The sequence below is a fragment of the Fundulus heteroclitus genome, chromosome 11 (genome assembly GCF_011125445.2).
Source record: "Fundulus heteroclitus isolate FHET01 chromosome 11, MU-UCD_Fhet_4.1, whole genome shotgun sequence".
NCBI lineage: Eukaryota > Metazoa > Chordata > Actinopteri > Cyprinodontiformes > Fundulidae > Fundulus > Fundulus heteroclitus.
Window position 1 is genome coordinate 17,287,761 of NC_046371.1, and position 19,506 is coordinate 17,307,266.

Below are 19,506 nucleotides of genomic sequence, written 5' to 3' on the forward strand. Positions count from 1 at the left end.
TGCCCAAGTGAAGCATGCAGCACTTTAGATGTTGTCCTGGTTTCTTTTGTGGCCTCATGGATAACACACTGATGCAGTCTTTGAGTAATTTTAGAAGGCCAGCCACTTCTGTGAAGATTAACAACCTTCCCAAACTGTTCTGCTTCTTTTTAAGTGCATTTTCCTTTTACAATACAAAGGAAATTCAGGACACATATACAATTCCAATTTTGCTAATTCTTTTACATGCATTTCAGTTGTTTAATATTTGTCTGTTGCCACATCAGCAAGTAATTGTGATTGATTCTTTACTATATGTTTTTTGTCTTAAAATAAATTGTAGGGCAATAAAGGTATTTCTTTTCCACCCTAACCTTACTGAAAACCAGCCAATATAGCAGCTGAGACTGCAAGTGTATCTGGCATAGCTGTTAATAAAGAAGGTGGCTGTTTGTTAATACTTGGAGTAACTTATTCACATTGTTCTACATATTATTTTACCATTTTAATTGCAAGGGTGGACAACCTTCTAATGGGTGCAGATGAGATTAATTAGGCTTAAGATTGAGCAGTAAAAGCTTTGTTTGTTATCAGGAAGGTCATTAACCAGCATCCTTGGGTAATGACATTACAAATAGGACTCATTAGCAGGGCTCCCAGGAGTCAAAGATGCAGGAGAGGATCATTTTATCTGGGGTCACTGAGCTCTGTTTGGTGACAACATGCCTGCCCCAAGGGAGTACTGTTCATTACCAATGTCATTATTGTTGTTGAGTCACTTCCTTCACAGCAACTTTATACAAAGCCACAAAGTTTCTCTGTGAAGACTAATGAACCAGCCTTGTGTAATGGTGCATTTACAATGAGTGTGCCCCTACTGTTTTCCTAGTACGAATAGGTTGTAAATATCAAATTACTTATCTTCTATCCTGAGCTTGTTGTTTTATTGTTATATAAAAAAGGTTACAGGAAGGAGATATTAGTAGACACATAAAGACAATCAAAATTGTTAGTTTGCCACAAAATCTCTCTTTTCACTCAAAATGGTAGAAAATTAATTCATGTTCATTTCAATGGTTAGAGGCTCTTTTGGGTGGCCTTGACACAAGTAAAGTGGGCTGAAAAAAAGTGTCAGTCAGTTTGATGGAGCCTTTTCATGGAGCTACAAATTACTTCTCTGTTGTACTGATTTACCTGCTTTTCATTCATATAATATATTCAACTGCTGGTTACCTAAAGATAGGAATTTCTTCTGTGATTTTAGCTATTTAGTTTGGAATATTGACAACAAAAACATAATAAGTAAAATGCTTACTTGTTTAGCTGTAGCAACATAAATTGCATGGAGTTACACTCAACAAAAATATAAATGCTCCCAGATCTAACACTTTTTCCACATACACAATATCACCATTTCCCTCAAATATTGTTCACAAACCAGTCTAAATCTGTGATCGTGAGCACTTCTCCGTTGAGATAATCCATACCACCTTACAGGTGTGCCATATCAAAATGCTGATTAGACAGCATGATTAGTGCACAGGTGTGCCTTAGACTGCCCACAATAAAAGGCCACTCTGAAAGGTGCAGTTTTATCACCCAGCACAATGCCACAGATGTCGCAAGATTTGAGGAAGCGTGCAATTGGCATGCTGACTGCAGGAATGTCAACCAGAGCTGTTGCTCGTGTATTGAATGTTAATTTCTCTACCATAAGCCAAAGGCGTTTCAGAGAATTTGGCAATACATCCAACCAGCCTCACAACTGCAGACCACGTGTGACCACACCAGCCCAGGACCTCCACATCCAGCATGTTCACCTCCAAGATCGTCTGAGACCAGTCATTCTGACAGCTGCTGAAAAAAAATCGGTTTATATAACCAATGAATTTCTGTACAAACTGTCAGAAACCGTCTCAGGGAAGCTCATCTGCATGCTCGTCGTCCTCATCGGGGTCTCCACCTGACTCCAGTTCGTCATCGTAACCAACTTGAGTGGGCAAATGCTGACATCTGGCACGTTGGAGAGGTGTTCTCTTCACGGATGAATCCCGTTTTACACTGTTCAGGGCAGATGGCAGACAGTGTGTGTGGCGTTGTGTGGGTGAGCGGTTTTCTGATGTCAATGTTGTGGATCGAGGGGCCCATGGTGGCGGTGGGGTTATGGTTTGGGCAGGCGTCAGTTATGGACGAAGAACAAAGGTGCATTTTATTGATGGAATTTTGAATGCACAGAGATACCAAGACGAGATCCTGAGGCCCATTCTTGTGCCATACATCCAAGAACGTCACCTCATGTTGCAGCAGGATAATGCACGGCCCCATGTTTCAAGGATCTGCACACAATTCTTGGAAGCTGAAAACGTCCCAGTTCTTGCATGACAGGCATACTCACCGGATATATCACCCATTGAGCATGTTTGGGAAGCTCTGGATCAGCGTATACGACAGCGTGTACCGTTCCTGCCAATATTCAGCAACTTCGCACCGCCATTGAAGAGGAGTAGACCAACATTCCACGGGCCACAATTGACAACCTGATCAACTCTATGCAAAAATGTGTTGCACTGCGTGAGGCAAACGGTGGTCACACCAGATACGGACTGGTTTTCTGAGTCCCCAGACCTCATAAAACAAAACTGCACCTTTCAGAGTGGCCTTTTATTGTGGGCAGTCTAAGGCACACCTGTGCACTAATCATGGTGTCTAATCACCATCTTGATATGGCACACCTGTGGCCATATCAGGTGGGATGGATTATCTCAGCAAAGGAGAAGTGCTCGTTATCACAGATTTAGATTGGTTTGTGAACAATATTTGAGGGAAATGGTGATATTGTGTATGTGGAAAAAAGTTTTAGATCTTTGGGTTCATCTCATAAAAAATGGGAACAAAACCAAAAGTGTTGCGTTTATATTTTTGTTGAGTGTATATTATATTGGTTATAAGTTGAAAACAGATAGCTTGAAAAACCCTGGTGGATGTCTCCTCCTGTTAAATGTGAGTGAGTCTTCTCCAGTGTCACAACATGCTTTCACATGGTGACTGTTGTAATGTCAGTAATTATTTACAAATGGCTGGGCCTTTTTTTTTTTTTTTTTTTTTTTGACTAATTGGTATTAAATTAATGTGAATCTTTTTTGTGCTGTGAAACATTTGTTGAGAATTGGTACCATATAAAGAAACTAAATTTAACTAAAATTGCACAGTTTAAAATGTTTGGAAACTATGGCAGCATTAGACTGGACTCTAAATGATTACTAGCCTTCTGAAAGTGATTAAACACTTAGTTAAAAATTGCCTCTCTCAGCCATGTTAAGCCATAGCAAAAGGCAACAGTTAATTTCTAAACAGGATGATTAAGGTTTAACTAAGTGACAAATTGTTAAATTGGTCCATGGAATGACTCCTAGTCCTTTTCTATTTCTTCAGTATATAGAGAGTTTAAATTATCTTAGCTGATAACACAACAATTTTCTATCCATTCAAGAAGAGATCTAAACACTAATATGTTTGGGTTCAATGATTGAGAGAAGTTCTAAGATGGTAATCTAAATTTTGATGGTATTGTAGAAAAAAATGTGTTTATATATATATATATATTTATATGTATGTATGTATGTATGTATGTATGTATGTATGTATGTATGTATGTATGTATGTATGTATGTATGTATGTATGTAATTTTGTTCAGTAAAAAAAGGATTCAGAAAATTCCTTTCGCAGCGGAACTAATGGAACGGACATGTTTTGTGGTAACACTTCTTCCGGTTTCCGCTTAAATATGTCCCCCTCCTCTCCGTAGCGCAGGTTGGTTATGAAAAAGCAGAGAAGCTCTGCGCGTTACGAGAACTTGTTTTCTGCACTACAACAGAAGGGGAGCCCCTTTATGGAGTGGTCGGGTAAAACAAGAGAGGCAAATGTTTTGTTTATTTTTGTTTTTGTTTTTTTGTTATTCAAGCATGTAATCGCCAGCATACCGTTCTGTAATAGTCTGAACTGAATGGACAACTTTCTTAATGTCAGCAGTTAATCTTAACATTTGATTCGTGATCATCCCAATTGAGTCGGAAATGTGTATGCATTTATATAAAGTAGTTTAAATTCAAAGCACGTTAACGTCGTTCTCACATGCAGTCTTGAGTACTTGAACAGCGATGTTATTGACAGCCATATTTAAGTCTAGTTCTCTTAATCATTTGAACCATTTATAGCTTTACTCTAAAAAAAGTTCAACATCAAAAGACTTGAAACATGGATCCACTTTTGATCCACTTAAATGGAGCATACTTAGCCTACATTATAGCCGCAGATCATCCTTATCTCTTCTTGATCACAGTGCATAGATGTTTACACCATCAAACATTTCAGATCGTCTCTCACGGGTTTCTTTAATATGTGACAACGAGTTAACCAGATCTCAATCCAGTGGATAAAACAATACTTTGGGATGTGGTGGAATATAAGATTTGCGTCATGGATGTGCATCTGAAAAATCTGCTGCAGCTGTGTGACTCTGACCTGTCAATATGAATCAGTCTTTGAGGAATGTTTCGGAGACCTAGTTTAATCTGTGCCATGGAAGGTTAAGTTTATACGGATGTTACTATTAAAGTGAACCTAATAAAGAAGCCACAGGGTGTATTTAACATGAACTTATTGCTGTAACTTAACAGCAATAATTATTTCCACTAGGTTAAATGTTATCTTCATAATTGTGTATTAGTATTTAAATAATAAGGCTTAGGCAAAAACTTTGAAAACTGCTAAATATAATCATTTTAAAGTGCTTATTGATCAGAAACCTACAACTTTACGCCATTCTGATATACACTATAACAAATTGATATTAGAAACTGGTTGCTTTTGTCTGACTGTGCTTGGATTGTGGCGGTCGGTGTTTTTCTTCATTGTAATATTTGTGCAGAATTTGTCATTTTTGTAATCAAGAGAAAAGTTCCTACCTTCAGCAAGTTTAGAGTAAAAGGTTTGGTGGGGTCAGAAAGTATCGTGTTCTACAAGACACTAATAGTTTTTAGGAAAACACTCATAGAAACACAGATACATAAAAAGAAAAAAACTTTGATAAATACAACTCATAAATGTTCCTTATTTTCTAAATTTATCCAGATGACAATGTTTAGTCATCAATAATAGGAATTTAGAACATAGCTTGTTTGTTTTACCATTTCTTTTTGCTTTTCACAGCTTGAGTCAGTGTCGCATCTACAAGCAGGATGTCTTATCCGTCACCCCACGACCGCAGCCGCAAAGATGACGAGGATGACCCCGTTGAGCAGATGATCTCCCGCACTGGCTGCGCCGAGCTGCATTATGCTGTGCAGGAGTGCATGGCTGAACATCAGGACTGGAGAGCCTGCCAGAAGCACGTTCAGAGCTTCAAAGACTGCATGACAAATTTCCAAAACACTCAGAAAGAACGACGAAAAGCCCAACTGCAGACCTCTAACAAGTCTGCGACCAGCTGAACTCACAAATTTTTGAGATTTTGGGATAAGTTTGTAACGTGTATGTCATATTTTTTAAAATGCAAGACATAGCTAATTTATGTAATTACATTATAATGCATCATCATTACCAATAAAGATAAAATTTGAGCAATAGCATGACTTGAGCTTTTAAATATATCACACTGATTCTGATCTTTTCTTAAAAGTGAGGCTGGGCTAGGCTACACTGTTTAGCTTATTCACTGTGCACCTAATACAAATAATGCTTATAAAAAGAAATAAGTAAAAATGTCTTGAAATGTGTGTATTTGTCCTTAATTTGAGCAGGTAAATAAGATGATATGCCAATGGAATGAGTATTTTTACACCTAAAATAAGATAATTAGATAAACTACACTTGAAAACATGATGGAGATGAGTTGCTCCTATTTTAAGTGCAAAAATCTTATTCCATGGGCATATCATTTAAACTTGCTGCTCAAATCAAGGATAAATACTTCAAAATGAAGGATAAAAAACTTCACTTATTTTTAGTCATGTTGTTGCAGTGTTTCCCTTTGGGATCAATAAAGTATATTTGAATTTGCAAAACTCATTGCAGCAGCTCAAAATGGTATTCAGCAGTTCCTATGGCTCCCACTTGCTTATGTGCATGCCTGAACTATGTTGAACCTCACATTCAGGACAAACATTTGTTTTTGTTTTTGTTTTATCCTGGCCATTTTACACTTGACCAGCTCTTTACCCTCCTAATAATATTTAGGGGTGTAACCACTTTTCATGTGTTTATACCTGAAAATTAACAGCAAATTTTGATCCCCTGGTTGTGGAACACTAGACCAGCTCGTTTGAGAATAAATTAAAAGGTACACAGGAGTTTCCTAGCATATTTTTTTTTTGTTGCATTAATCCCCCCATCCAAAAAGATTTTGCGATGGGCACGGTGGTGGCACAAGGGTAGTGTACAAAAGCCTCAGTTCTCGACTCGGCTGTCCTGGGATAAGCTTCCAGCCTGTGGACATTAGCTGCATGTCTTCCCTCCTTCTCTCATCCTGTTTCCTCTCAGTTCACTTCCAAACAAAGGCTCCTGATGCCACAAAATTAAAAGTTTATCTTGATCGTGTGATGTAAAATTTATCTTGTGATGATTTTAGCTAAACCTGGTTAGGTAGCCATTATCCGTAGTGAAAAGGGTGCTGGACCAACAACAAGAGGTTAAAAGGTTAAATAAATGCAGTGCTCCAAAAAGAAAAACAAAATAGACCAATTAGAGTTTTGCAAATGGAATCAGGACCTTTCTTCAGAAATGAAATGAAATGAAGAAACTAAACATAATTTGTTTGGGCATTATAATTATTGTTATATTTTGATGAAGAAGGGAAAAACAGGCAAATGTGAAAACATTATCGTAACTCTGAAGTAAAATACTAGACTCCTGAAGAAAAAGACAACAGAAATTAAATCACAGTTTTCGCACAAATAGGTAGTAAAACTGGACAAGGACTCTAAAATTAGTAAACCTAATTAGTTAGAATGTTGCTCAAGAACAACAAAGTTTCTACTTTGGAGTTGTTTATGGTCGTTTTTGAAAAAGTTTATGCGATCCCTGAAAAACAGACTCAGTTACACTCGTTGATGATGTGTAATGAGCAATGCCAAAAATGTTTGATCCAAGTCATAATAATTTGAAGGCAATTCTACTAAACAAAAAGGAAATGTATGTAAAGTTCTGACTCTGATTAAAAGTAAAACACATTCCCTCATTATTCTGACATTTATCAGACAGGAATAATTTTGGTGATCCTACCTGACCTAAAACAGGAGAAAGTTTTTTCTGATTTAATGTCATTAATATTGATTCAGGGAAAGGGGTTGTGTGATTTTAAATTACAAATATCTGCTTTTAAATTGTTCAAATATAAGATATACAGCCAATGCTTATGAATCAGAATGCTCATAAGACTTTTATGAACCTGGTCTGAATATTTTCATTAAAATGAACATTTGGTTTTTTGAAAATCCGTAAAGTTTTCAAAGTCAAGATTGAGAATCAAATGGATTCGCAAAATATGTAATCATTTCTCAAAACAAATGACAAAAATTTTTTTAGTAAAAGTTAGAACAATGTGTACATTTGAAACGACAAAGACCTTCAAGTGGCAGCTCAAGTTGATTAATTAGAAGCAAAGCCAATTTCCCATTTCTGCAACTTTATCTCTGTAACGCATTAGAAACCTTTAGCGGACTGAAGCACTTGATATCATTTACCAATGGGTGTTAGTTTCTTAGTTTACTAGACCAACTCTCAGATAATTAGGTCTTTGGTTCAAGCACAGCAAATGTTAATGAGAATAAATCACAGTCATGCTCTCTCAATGGACCAATTTAGTAGATAACAAGGTATTTCAGAATTAGCTTTGAAGTATGTATTCTAAATTTAATCTCAATGGGACACGATAGGTGATAGCGTATGCAGGTCACAGTTGTAGCCACCTGCTCACTGTATGTAATATAAGCCTTAAAGAGGGAAGTGGCTAGATAGAACAGAGAGAACATCAGGTAAGCCCATTTTTCACAATTTCCACATTTCCTGATATGTAATCTTGCAGTGTATGTATGTGTGAATTTCTTATGAACCATATATTTTCTGTTTTCAGGTAAAGGAGACTGAAACTAGAGCTCATCTTTCAGAATAGGCTGTAGTGATGTCTTCTTTCAGAGCTAGTTCAAACAGCTCTGTCATCATTCACCCGCCAGGATTCTACATCATTGGATTTGAGTCATTTCCCTTCATATCCGTGTACTTCATCTTCCTAGCGTTTGTTTATTTGTTGTCTCTTCTGTTCAACAGTCTGCTTATCTATATAGTTGCCGTTAATCACTGTTTGCACACCCCCAAATTTTTGGCCATCACCAACCTGGCAATGATCGATTTAGTGCTTAACACCTGCACCATTCCCAGCATGATAAAGGTTTTTCTTATCAAGGATAATTTTATTCCATTTAACCTGTGTCTTGTTCAGATGTTTGTGTATTATGCTTTTGCAACACTGGAGTCATACGCACTCACTATACTGGCCTATGACAGGTTGATTGCTATATGTTTCCCTTTCCGGCAACACTCAATCAACACATTGCGCACCATGTGCTGGATCATCAGCATTACCTGGTGTTTCAGTCTTGGACTCACAACATTCAGTACAAGCTCGATGACACGACTGTCTTTCTGCAACTCTGTCAAGGTGTTCAGTTATTTTTGTGACTATGCACCTGTGTTTCGACTTGCTTGTAATGATTACTCGTTGCAGTGGTCTGCAGCCTCATGGCTCTCGGTTCTGCTCCTGGCAGGACCTTTTACTTTTATCGTCCTCTCTTATGTGAGCATCCTGGTGACTGTGTTCAAGATGAAATCTCTGGACCGTCGAGTGAAGGCTTTGGCCACGTGCGTTGAGCATATAATTGTAGTTGCTATATTTTACATTCCTCTTCTTGTTATTTTCACCATTGGGTTTTATGCAAGAGCTGTTGATCCAGAAAAGAGAGTTCTGAGTCTCTCGCTGGCATCTTGCATGCCTCCGTGCATCAATCCTATCGTGTATTCACTGAAAACCAAAGAGATCAAAATCAGAGGACTGGCTCTATTAAGAAAAACCAAGGTTAATGCAAAATTTTAATTGAAATCTAAAATAGTTCTTGTGGAATTTAAACTGAGTATTAACCTAGAAATTGTGGTTAAGAACTGAACTTGTGGTAAATGTAATCGCTGACAAAAGAAACAATAATTTTTGTTCTTTTTGGCCATCTTAGAGGTTTAAATCTCAAAGCGTTATTGCATCAATGTGTCTCATGAATAGAAACGTGAGTCATAAATTATTTGACTTTCAGTAAAATCTAGTTTTAATTAAAGGCACTGACTGCAATCTTTTTAATTATCTTTTATGAATACCACCTGCTTGTTTTTTATTTAGCAAAACTGGTTTAACCACAATGAGAACAAATAAATTAATCAAACTTCTATCCATCTCTTCTTAAACAGTAAAAATAAAAAGTATGTGCATAATTGTTGCCCTGTGAATACACCATGAAAAATAAAACATCAAATTGCTCATTTAGAAAATCCCAGTTGTGTATGTCTTCAAACAAACATTACACCTGGTTTTGTTTTTCTGTTGTTTTTAGTTGGTAAAACTTGACATGGATCTTTCTGCATGATACATTTATTTTGTATCTATTCTTTTAATCTGGTTTGGAGGAATGCAATGACGATGCATCTTTCCACGCTCATAGTGTTAGCATTCGTAATGCTAAGTAGTGTTTTTCTTGTCAATACATATTTTTATTTAGCAAAACTGGTTTAACCACAATGAGAACAAATAAATTAATCAAACTTCTATCCATCTCTTCTTAAACAGTAAAAATAAAAAGTATGTGCATAATTTTTGCCCTGTGAATACACCATGAAAAATAAAACATCAAATTGCTCATTTAGAAAATCCCAGTTGTGTATGTCTTCAAACAAACATTACACCTGGTTTTGTTTTTCTGTTGTTTTTAGTTGGTAAAACTTGACATGGATCTTTCTGCATGATACATTTATTTTGTATCTATTCTTTTAATCTGGTTTGGAGGAATGCAATGACGATGCATCTTTCCACGCTCATAGTGTTAGCATTCGTAATGCTAAGTAGTGTTTTTCTTGTCAATACATATTTTAAAATTAATGTACTTTGATATATGAAGTTGTAACATAAAATGTCTGAATCTGCCAATCTGTGGCTCATCATATCCACAATAAAAAAAACAACAGCATCTGAACGGACTTACAGTACAATGTATAAAAAATTTAAAATGTCTAAACCAAAGCAACACCGTGCATTAATTGGGACATGTTGTCAGTGGGAATGTCTGAAGGCAGAAAAGCTGCACAGATATTTATTTTTCTGGTCATTTCTGTTCATCTCAGTAAATGTTTTATGCTGTTTAAAAACTTTGGGAAAAAACCCCGGAAAACCAAAATGACAGACTATTTCTGTAAAGATGATCTGTTTGAACTTGATTTTATTTCAGCAAATATGTTGCGTCATTAAAAGAGTAAGTTGGGACAAGGCTCTTCTCCTTTTTTAGACCTGTGAGGCACAAGAACTGCATTATGCTACATCCCTGACCTCGGGTGGTTTAATGAATGTTGTACAGATTTTATAATGATATTTCTGGAAAAAAGTCTGAAAACTGTCAATGTTACTAAGCAGAGGTGGTTTGTAACTAGTTACACTTACTCAAGTAACTTTTTTTGGGGGAAAAACTTTGTTAAGGAGTAGTTTTACTGCACTGTACTTCCTCCTGTTACTTGGGTATATTATCTTGAAGTAACGCTACTGTTACTGAAGTACAAATTCTGACTACTCTACCTATCTTACTTCACTGAATGAAGAACAAGCATGTTTTAAAGAAATTTGCACCAGACTCACAACTACAGTCTATGTTAAAGTAACACTTGTTTATTCATCATGTTCATTGCTTTAATGTTGCATGTTTTGCTTTTTACAAGCACTTTTTACTGGTCCAACAGATATAAAAACAACTTGTGGTAACTTCAAAAGTAGTGAAAAAAATTATTTGGAACTTTGTTCCTTCTACCTGAATTTGTAATTTTACTGTCAATTTATTTCTCTGTTTTAATATTTTGTTTTATCCTTTGAAAATCCAAAATGTGCACATAACTTCAAACTTGTCTGTGTGATTACTTTTTTTTTTCACAAATAAAGTCAGATGTCATGATCTAACAATTACTTGGTAAACGAGTGACATTTTTACCAAATACTTTCCTTTACTCTTACTTGACTGATTATTTAGATTGCTATGTTTCTACTTGAGCAATAATATGTTGAAGTTCTGCTACTACTACTTGTGTACCATGTTGGCTACTCTACCAACCAGTGTCACTAAGTCTTTGCATGACAGATTTACTGACTACCAGCAGTTATCTGAAGCAAATTCATATTTTCACATTATTTGTCACATTTAATCATTTTATCTTATCACATCCTTCATAATGAAATGGCAGTAAATGCTTAAAGATTTAACTGGTTATGTGAACAAATATTTTCTTTCATTTTAAACTTTCCATTTTGTCAATAGACACTTTTTAACACTTAAATAAACATTGGCACCAGAAATTGAGATCAATATCATGAAACCAGGATAACCCAGAAGAAAGAAGACAGTTTTCAGACTTCTGTAAAACCTTGTAACAATATTTTAGATTTTCAAGCTGCTAAACTGACAAAAACCTGTCATTAGGCCAAGAATTTTCAGCTGCATTTTGCAGCACTTGGTCTGGAACACTAGATGTCCCCATTTAGCTGTTTTCTGTTCTCATGTTGCATTTGCAGCAACTGCTTTCTGCAGCATTTTTTTTTTTAATAAAATGTAATGTAATGTTCCAGTCTGGTTGTTTTCAGTACCTGCTCACATATCAGGCAGTAATCAGTCTATGCCTTGTTGTCCTGACCTGTGTTCTGCTACATTTAAAGCTATAGTTGGTAATCCTGTTCAGAAACACTTTTTGTAATCCTGGGTGAAATGGTCCTTCCATCCTGAAAGTAGTAAATACATTATGTATTCACAAAAAGGATGTTTAAAAAAATCGTGTTTTGTGGGAGCTTCAGGCCTGTAAAAACTAACCAATCCATGCCCCTCGGTCCGAAGGTCATGGATTTGACAGAGTTCATGTAGCCCCAGTGTGCGTGTTCTTCTAGTGTTCATTTGGTGAAACTTTTCAACAACCTGGCTTATTTATGTGTAGTGTTATTTCCCTATGGGATCGTGTTTTCCAGTGCCCTGCACACGAGGGTTATATAAAATATTGTAAAATGAATATAATATACAATGTTTTATTGTTGTGAATGGAAACTTATGTCTGATAAAAGTTTAAAATCAAATCCAAACCTCCACCCATCGCCTATACTGACTCATCCATCACAGGGTAGCACAGACACACACAGTACGAACCACCATGGACAGACACACTTACATCTGATGGAAATTTGGAGAGACCAGTTAACCTAACATCATATTTTTGGAAAGTGGGAGGAATCTAAACAGTGGAGTTTTGATCTTGGCTCCACTTCCCAAACAAAAACTAAAAATCATAACTGGTCGCTGAAAACTTATGCATCTATTTTTCTGGCAATCCTTTCCTCTATAAGTCATTTCAAATAAAACATTTACCTTTTGGATCTGCTCACAAAAACACTAATTTAAAGCAAAGGTTCAAATCACTTCATTTTATCAATAACAACACAACAAAGTTAATGCCTGAAATTTTAATATACTGTATATCAAATTTGGAAAACAGCTTCTAAAGAGCATTTCTTCATCACATGTTTGGAAATAATAATAATAAAAAACAACCCCTCCATAGATAACATTCCAGTTGGCTTGCTATACATAAAAAAAATAAATGTCTTAATATCCATGTTTAAGATAATAGTTTTTATTTAAAAGTGAAGAGTGAAAAAATATGCATGCAAATTCAGCAGCTAACCTTGTACTGTTTTTGCATAATTATTTTTCTATTTTCACAACTACAACAATATTATTGTTACAGTCTATATCACAAAATAGACATAACACACGTACACACACACGTATATATATTGCAAATCAAATAAGGTATATATAACTGAAAAACAGGTTGCATAACGCACACTGATATTAATAACCAGAAAGCGAGTCAGTGGTGTTATAATAACAGACAAATAATAGGTATAAACCAAATGAGTGAAATTGAAAATGACTTAATATTAATTTAATATGATGACCTAAACTTAGGCACACTGCGACAGTATTGGGTGTGTCCTCGTCAAAAAAAAAAAAAACTACAAAAGAAGCAGTTGTTTTGGTCAAGGCCATGGATAAATAAAAAAATCCCAGAAAAGCAGCTGACTGTACAGACAGCGGATCTTTCAGTTTCAATGTAATCTGATAAGTCAGTTAAATGTTTGTTTTACCATTTTGACAGTACCGTTGTTTTTCTTTTGCACAGCCTTCTGATAGCATTTACCACTTCTTCCGTCTTTAAAGCGTATATAATGGGATTAAGTAGAGACGGCCCAATGTGTGACAAGCTGGAATTAAAAATCCTCACATTTGGATTAATATCAGTAATTTTTACAATTATATTTGTGCCCATATATGGTATGAAAAAAAGTGCCACCAGAATCAGATGAGACGTACAAGTTCTCAGTGCTTTAAGTCGTTCTTCTCTGGATGCAGTCCTGCTCAGTGCTATAGAAATGCAAACATAGGTGGCACCTATCAGTACAAGGGGAATGCAGATTACTAGAGTATAAGTAACATTAGCCATCACGACATTTAAAAAGGTGTCACTACAGGCTAGACGAAATGTTGGTCCATGATCACAGAAGAAACTTTTTATCTCTAAAGATCCACAAAAGGAGAGTCGGTCAAAGAGCCCAACCAAGACTGCAATAACAATCAGCAGGGAAGTCCATGAACAAAGCAAAATTGTAATGACTGATTTTCTTGTCACAAGAACATTGTACCTTAATGGAAGGCAAATTGCAACAAATCTGTCATATGCCATTACAACAAGCGTCCATGACTGCATACTCCCAAAGTAAAAAACAAAGAACATGTAACTTAAGCATGCCTCATAAACAATGTATCTTCTGTCAAACAAAAACGTGTCCAAGAGTTTCGGGATGAGAGCAGTGCTTCCGCACAGGTCTGTCACAGCCAAGTTGAACACGATTATGTACCTGGGAGTGTGGAGAGTCTTCACCAGGTAGATAACAGAAAGAAGAAAACCATTGCCAAGCACAGTCACGATGTACACAAAACACAAGAAGACATAGTAATACTTAACGTGTGGGATGTTGTAAAACCCACCGAGATAAAACTTTACAGGATGAAGAAATGTGAAGTTGAATAAGATTCTAAATTGGTTCTCTTTATACATCACTATTATTTTTAAAACAGTATAATAATGGAGCAAATTACAAAAAAAGGAAGAATGAAGAACAAGTGTTCCTTGAAAAATTATGTAGCTTCTCAACACTCCAGAGAAGGGCAAACGTTTGCTGCTCGTACGTTTGCTGCTCGTCAGGGAACTGTTCTCACTTATATATTTTGTCTGATGATCATGACTTGGATGCTGCCATGCGTCACTTGGAGACAGCCTAATGATTTACTATATGAGGTGGCTGAAAGTTTATTACTTTTACAAGAATATTAAACAATATTGAAATAAATTATTGCATTGTAAAAACAGAGCAGAAGGACCTCAGATTTATGGAAAGAATGTATATATTTAAAACAAGAAAAAGATCATCTAATTTCAAACAAGTTTCAGAAATAAATCAGACTAATAATTACAAAATAAATATCAAGCAGTAGTTTTCTAGAAAGCATATATATATATATATATATATGCAGGCCCACAAATATTTGTACAGTGACACAAGTTTTGTTATTTCAGCTGTTTATGAAAACATGTTCAGGATACAATTATATAATCAGTAAGGGCTTAAAGTGTAGACTCTCAGTTGTAAATTGAGAGTATTCTGATCCAAATTGGAGCAAGAGTAATTGGACAATTGACTCAGAAGATTGCAAAACAAATAACAAGGCTGCATGGGCTCTTCCCTCGTTAACCTGTCATCAATTGAGCAGTTAAAAGGTCTGGAGTTGATTCCAGGTGTGGCATTTGCATTTGGAAGCTGTTGCTGTGAACACATAACATGCAGTCAAAGAAGCTCTCAGCGGAGGTGAAACAGACCATCCTGTGGCTGAAACAAAACAAGAAATCCATCAGAGAGATTGCAGAAATGTTAGGAGCGGCCAAATCAACAGTTTGGTACATTCTGAGAAAAAAAGACCAACGTAAAGAGGCCTGAACGTCCACGGAAGACAACAGTGGTGGCTGATCCCAGAATACTCTCCATGATAAAGAATAACCCCTTCACTACATCCATTCAAGTGAAGAACACACTCCAGGAAGTAGATGTATCAGTATCTAAGTCTGCCATAAAAAGAAGACTTTATGAGAGTAAATACAAAGTATTTACCACAAGGTTCAAACCATTAATCAGCCTCAAAATTAGAAAGGGCAGAATTGTCTTTGCTAAAGAAAAGAACACCTGAAAAAGCCCACCCAGTTCTGGAACAGCCTTCTTTGGACAGATGAGACTAAGATCCACCTGTACCAGAATGATACAAAGAAGAAAGTTTGGAGAAGAATTGGAACAGCTCATGATCCAAAGCACACCACATTTAACCACATCTAAAACATGGTGGAGGCTTTGTGATGGCATGGGCATGCATGGCTTCCAGTGGCAGTGAGTCACTTATGTTTATTGATGATGTGACAAAAGACAGAAGCAGCCGGATGAATTCTGAAGTGTATAGGGATATATTTTCTGCTTAGATTCTGCAAAATGCAGCAAAGTTTATTGGAGGGTGCTTCACAGTACAGATGGACAATGATCCAAAACATACTGCAAAACCAGTGCAAGAGTTTTTTAAAGCAAAGTGGAATATTCTGCAATGCCCAAGTCAATGACCAGATCTCAACCTAAACGAGCATGCATTTCACTTGCTCAAGACAAAACTTAAGGCAGAAAGATCCACAAACAAGCACCAACTAAAGACAACTGCAGTAGGCCTGGGAAAGCATCACAAAGGAGGAAACCCAGTGTTTGGTGACATCCATGGGTTCCAGACTTCAGGCAGTCATTGCCTGCAAAGGATTCTCAACATAATACTAAAAAGTAACATTTTACTTAGGGTTATGTTTATTTGTCCATAAACCTTTGAGCCCCTGAAATAAGTAGCGTTTGTGTAAAAATAACTACAATTCCTACATGTTTAATCATATATTTTTGTTCAACCCCTTGTATTAAACCTTCAACTCTACAATTTAATTACAATGTAGTTGTTTCATTTCAAATCTAATGTGGTGGCATGCAGAGCCCAAATCATGAAGATTGTGTCACTGTCAAAATATTTCTGGGCCTAACTGTACATACTTACATACTTCTCAGGATTACAATCTATTTTGAATCAATATTGAAGTCAATCAACCCTCAAAGCTAGGGTCGGCGATTCCCCCCCCCCCGTCTTACCTTGACCTTTTGCTCTTCGGGGGGATTGCATGAAAAGAATCTCCCAAATCCACTCTGGTCTTATTTCTACATGAACATGGTTTGCATCTTGCGACTTTCAGCCATGTTCAAATGCTACGGTGAGAGCAGCAGAGCTACAATGAACGGCTAATCGCTAAGCTAAACGCTAACTTAGCTGCTAAGCTAACCATATACATAAACACTAGAAGTGCGCATGCACAGCAAGCGGAAACTAACAAGGAAAGATCACGCACACTGGGGTTATGTGAGCATGACAGAATGATTGGCATGTGGGACAACCAATAGATAAGGCGATTCCCCCCAAACTTAAGGGACAGAATGTGGTACGTATATAATGTCTATGGATGCGAGCAGGAAACAATCCCTGACCTTTGGACACAACGGCAGAGATTGGTTAGAGTTTTTACAAGCCTACAGCTTCCACAGGCCTAGCTCCCGCAAAGAAAGACAATTTCAATGAATTGGGCCCTCCAATTATTTTGTGTCATAATTTGCTTCAAATATATTGATAACGTCATCTGAGAGAATTATACATTGTCACAGTCCACCCAACATGTTGGATAAGGCTCCCTTTTGGAGGCGCAAAATGGTTTAGTCTGTCCGACAGCAACCGGCGACTAATGCAACATCAGTGAAACCAGATTGAATGACGAGACACCATGCTGCCCAAAAGGCATTAATTAGGGTATCAAAGGAAGAAAGAGATGAAAAAAAAAGAAAGAAGACCAAAAGGGGAGAGGAAGCTGTTGACTGCTTTCTTTCCCAAAGGTGAACCGAGTCTGCTTGTTATGCAAAGTCCAATTAAAGTTAACATAGTCCACTCCAGACAGCTGCTGCTGATGTCTGTCTTTAGCTTAGCTAGTTGTCAACAAGGCTGCTTGCGGCTGTAAGTATAAAGACAATATGGGCCAGCTAACATTAGCCGTCAACATTAACCAGTTTCAGAAACAAACAGTGGCTCTGCTGCTGCAGCAGTGGCCAGTCCAGGCGGCTCTTCTGAAGATGACAAAAGTCAGGATTAGAGCCCCCCCACCCCCGTTTGTATGTTGGCTTTAGAGAGAGAGGTGTATGTGGTGTAGGGTGACCAGACGTCCCCGTTTTCCGGGGACTGTCCCCGTTTTGGACCACCTGTCCCCGGCTAAAGCTGTCCACGGAAATGTCCCCGATTTTACCGAGGGGGAAAATGTGTTGCGGTAGCTGGTTGCGCTGCTGATAATATAAAGACGAGGAACAGAGCGCACCACTAGATGGCGGTAATGATCCTTTTGGATGTCAGATGCCATTAAAACACGAAGAGGAAGAAGAAGAAGACGAGCGCACCACTTTTAAAACAGAAGAAGAAGAAGTGAAAAGTCGTCAACTGGTGGCAACTGATGGGGAGCTGCTGTGTTATGGTGTTTTAATCGATTCATTTTATTTGGATCAAGCTGATCCTGTGAGAAATGTTTTTTTTTTTCCAGGTTAAAAAATAATCAATAAAAAGTAAGACAAGACCACGAGTTGCTGCTCACATGAGTAAAAGACACTCAGATAAAATGTAACAGAATGATTGAAAACTCTTTGTAAGGCGCTAATCTGGTTCGCTGGTTCTCCAGGGATCAACAAGGGTTCTTCTAAAGAGGTTTTAGAACTGATTGGTGACCTTTAGTTTATATTTCAGATAGTTAGTTATTAGTAGAGTTATTACAAGTTGTTTTGCTGATTTATGGTTGTGATTTATGAGCATAGACTTCCAGGCTTAGGTTTAGCTTTTCTTCTGCTCAGTTTGGATTTATGAAAGTTCCTCATGAAAAAATAGGAGTCAGTAACAGGAAAACTGAATGAGAAAATATTTACATGATCTGAGAACGATGGAGGAAGAGATAACTGCCTGTTTAAGGTTCATTTATTATGTTGTTTTTGCTTGTATCTCCTAGTATTGTGGTAATTAGCATTTTTTCTATTTAATCAGAGGAAATAATAATAATAATAATAATAATAATAATAATAATAATAATAATAATAATAATAATAATAATAATAATTGGACATTTTCATGTTGTACAATCTAATGTTTTTGGAAGTGATTTTAAATATATAATGTCTCTGTTTTAGAATAATGTAAGATTGATACAAGAGGTGAAAGGAAGAAAATAGGAAGACAGTAAGGAGATTAAATGAGAGTGGAGGAAAATAGGAATATTGATGTAAAGAATGATTGACGAGAAGGGAGAAATATTTACTTAGAGTATTAATAAAGTTCAAGTGATAAAGCGCTGACATGATATACTCAGGTTTGAGCTGAGAAGCCCAATATTCTGAGGATATAACCTCTTTCTGAGTCTCTGCACTGAACATGAGTTTCACTGCACTTCCCTAGCTGTGGCACAATAAAGAGGCAGTTTAGTTTTTTTTTTCTTGTGTTTTAAAAATGTCAGTTCTGCACATAATATATCCTCTTCTCCTCTTATTGTATCCAGACCTCTGGATATCATGGCTGATGGCTCTTCAGACACAGAACGCCTTGAAGAAACCAGAGATGATCTCATGTTAGCGACTCACTGACCGGAGTTAACTCACCTTAAAGGAGCAAACAATATACTCACACATCAGCTACTACCATACACATACACATAATGTAGTTATACACACTTTATGTAAGTTTATACATGCTCATGCTGCACTACACACAAAATCACTTGCATTCATGTCAAGGGGTTTTCCAAGTCTGTGCCTTTGTTTTACCTCACATCACCACATTCCATTGGACAATGTCTTGTCCCAAACAGGCTCTATGCACTATGTGCTCTATGTGCTTATAGCCCATTATGGGAGAAATTAATCTGCTTTGTGATGCACAGGCCCCTGATGTGGTCAGTTGACAGTAAAAAACATATATCATCCTTTA

The 19,506-nt window shown here is 36.8% G+C and overlaps 3 protein-coding genes across 5 annotated transcripts; 2 read left to right on the forward strand and 1 right to left on the reverse strand.

Annotated features, from left to right (window-relative positions):
- Window positions 1-3,740: 3,740 nt before the first annotated feature.
- On the forward strand, window positions 3,741-5,604 carry LOC105937374 (cytochrome c oxidase assembly factor 4 homolog, mitochondrial). 3 transcript variants are annotated; one of them, XM_012878648.3, is made up of 2 exons: window positions 3,741-3,790; window positions 5,189-5,604. In XM_012878648.3, exon 2 carries the CDS (start codon window positions 5,218-5,220, stop codon window positions 5,467-5,469), a length of 252 nt encoding a protein of 83 aa, XP_012734102.1. In that variant the 5' UTR covers window positions 3,741-3,790; window positions 5,189-5,217; the 3' UTR covers window positions 5,470-5,604. The 3 variants fall into 3 exon arrangements, with proteins under 3 accessions (XP_012734102.1, XP_035998887.1, XP_012734101.1); XM_036142994.1 differs by having other exon boundaries at window positions 3,751-3,896; XM_012878647.3 differs by having other exon boundaries at window positions 3,751-3,882.
- A 2,469-nt stretch (window positions 5,605-8,073) lies between these two features.
- Window positions 8,074-9,445, forward strand: or108-1 (odorant receptor, family D, subfamily 108, member 1). Its single transcript, XM_012878643.3, has one exon. The coding sequence runs from the start codon at window positions 8,157-8,159 to the stop codon at window positions 9,123-9,125; it is 969 nt and encodes a 322-aa protein (XP_012734097.2). The 5' UTR covers window positions 8,074-8,156; the 3' UTR covers window positions 9,126-9,445.
- Window positions 9,446-12,761: 3,316 nt separating this feature from the next.
- Window positions 12,762-14,552, reverse strand: LOC105937368 (olfactory receptor 142). The gene has a single exon (XM_012878642.2). It carries the CDS (start codon window positions 14,432-14,434, stop codon window positions 13,460-13,462), a length of 975 nt encoding a protein of 324 aa, XP_012734096.2. The 5' UTR covers window positions 14,435-14,552; the 3' UTR covers window positions 12,762-13,459.
- Window positions 14,553-19,506: the final 4,954 nt, after the last annotated feature.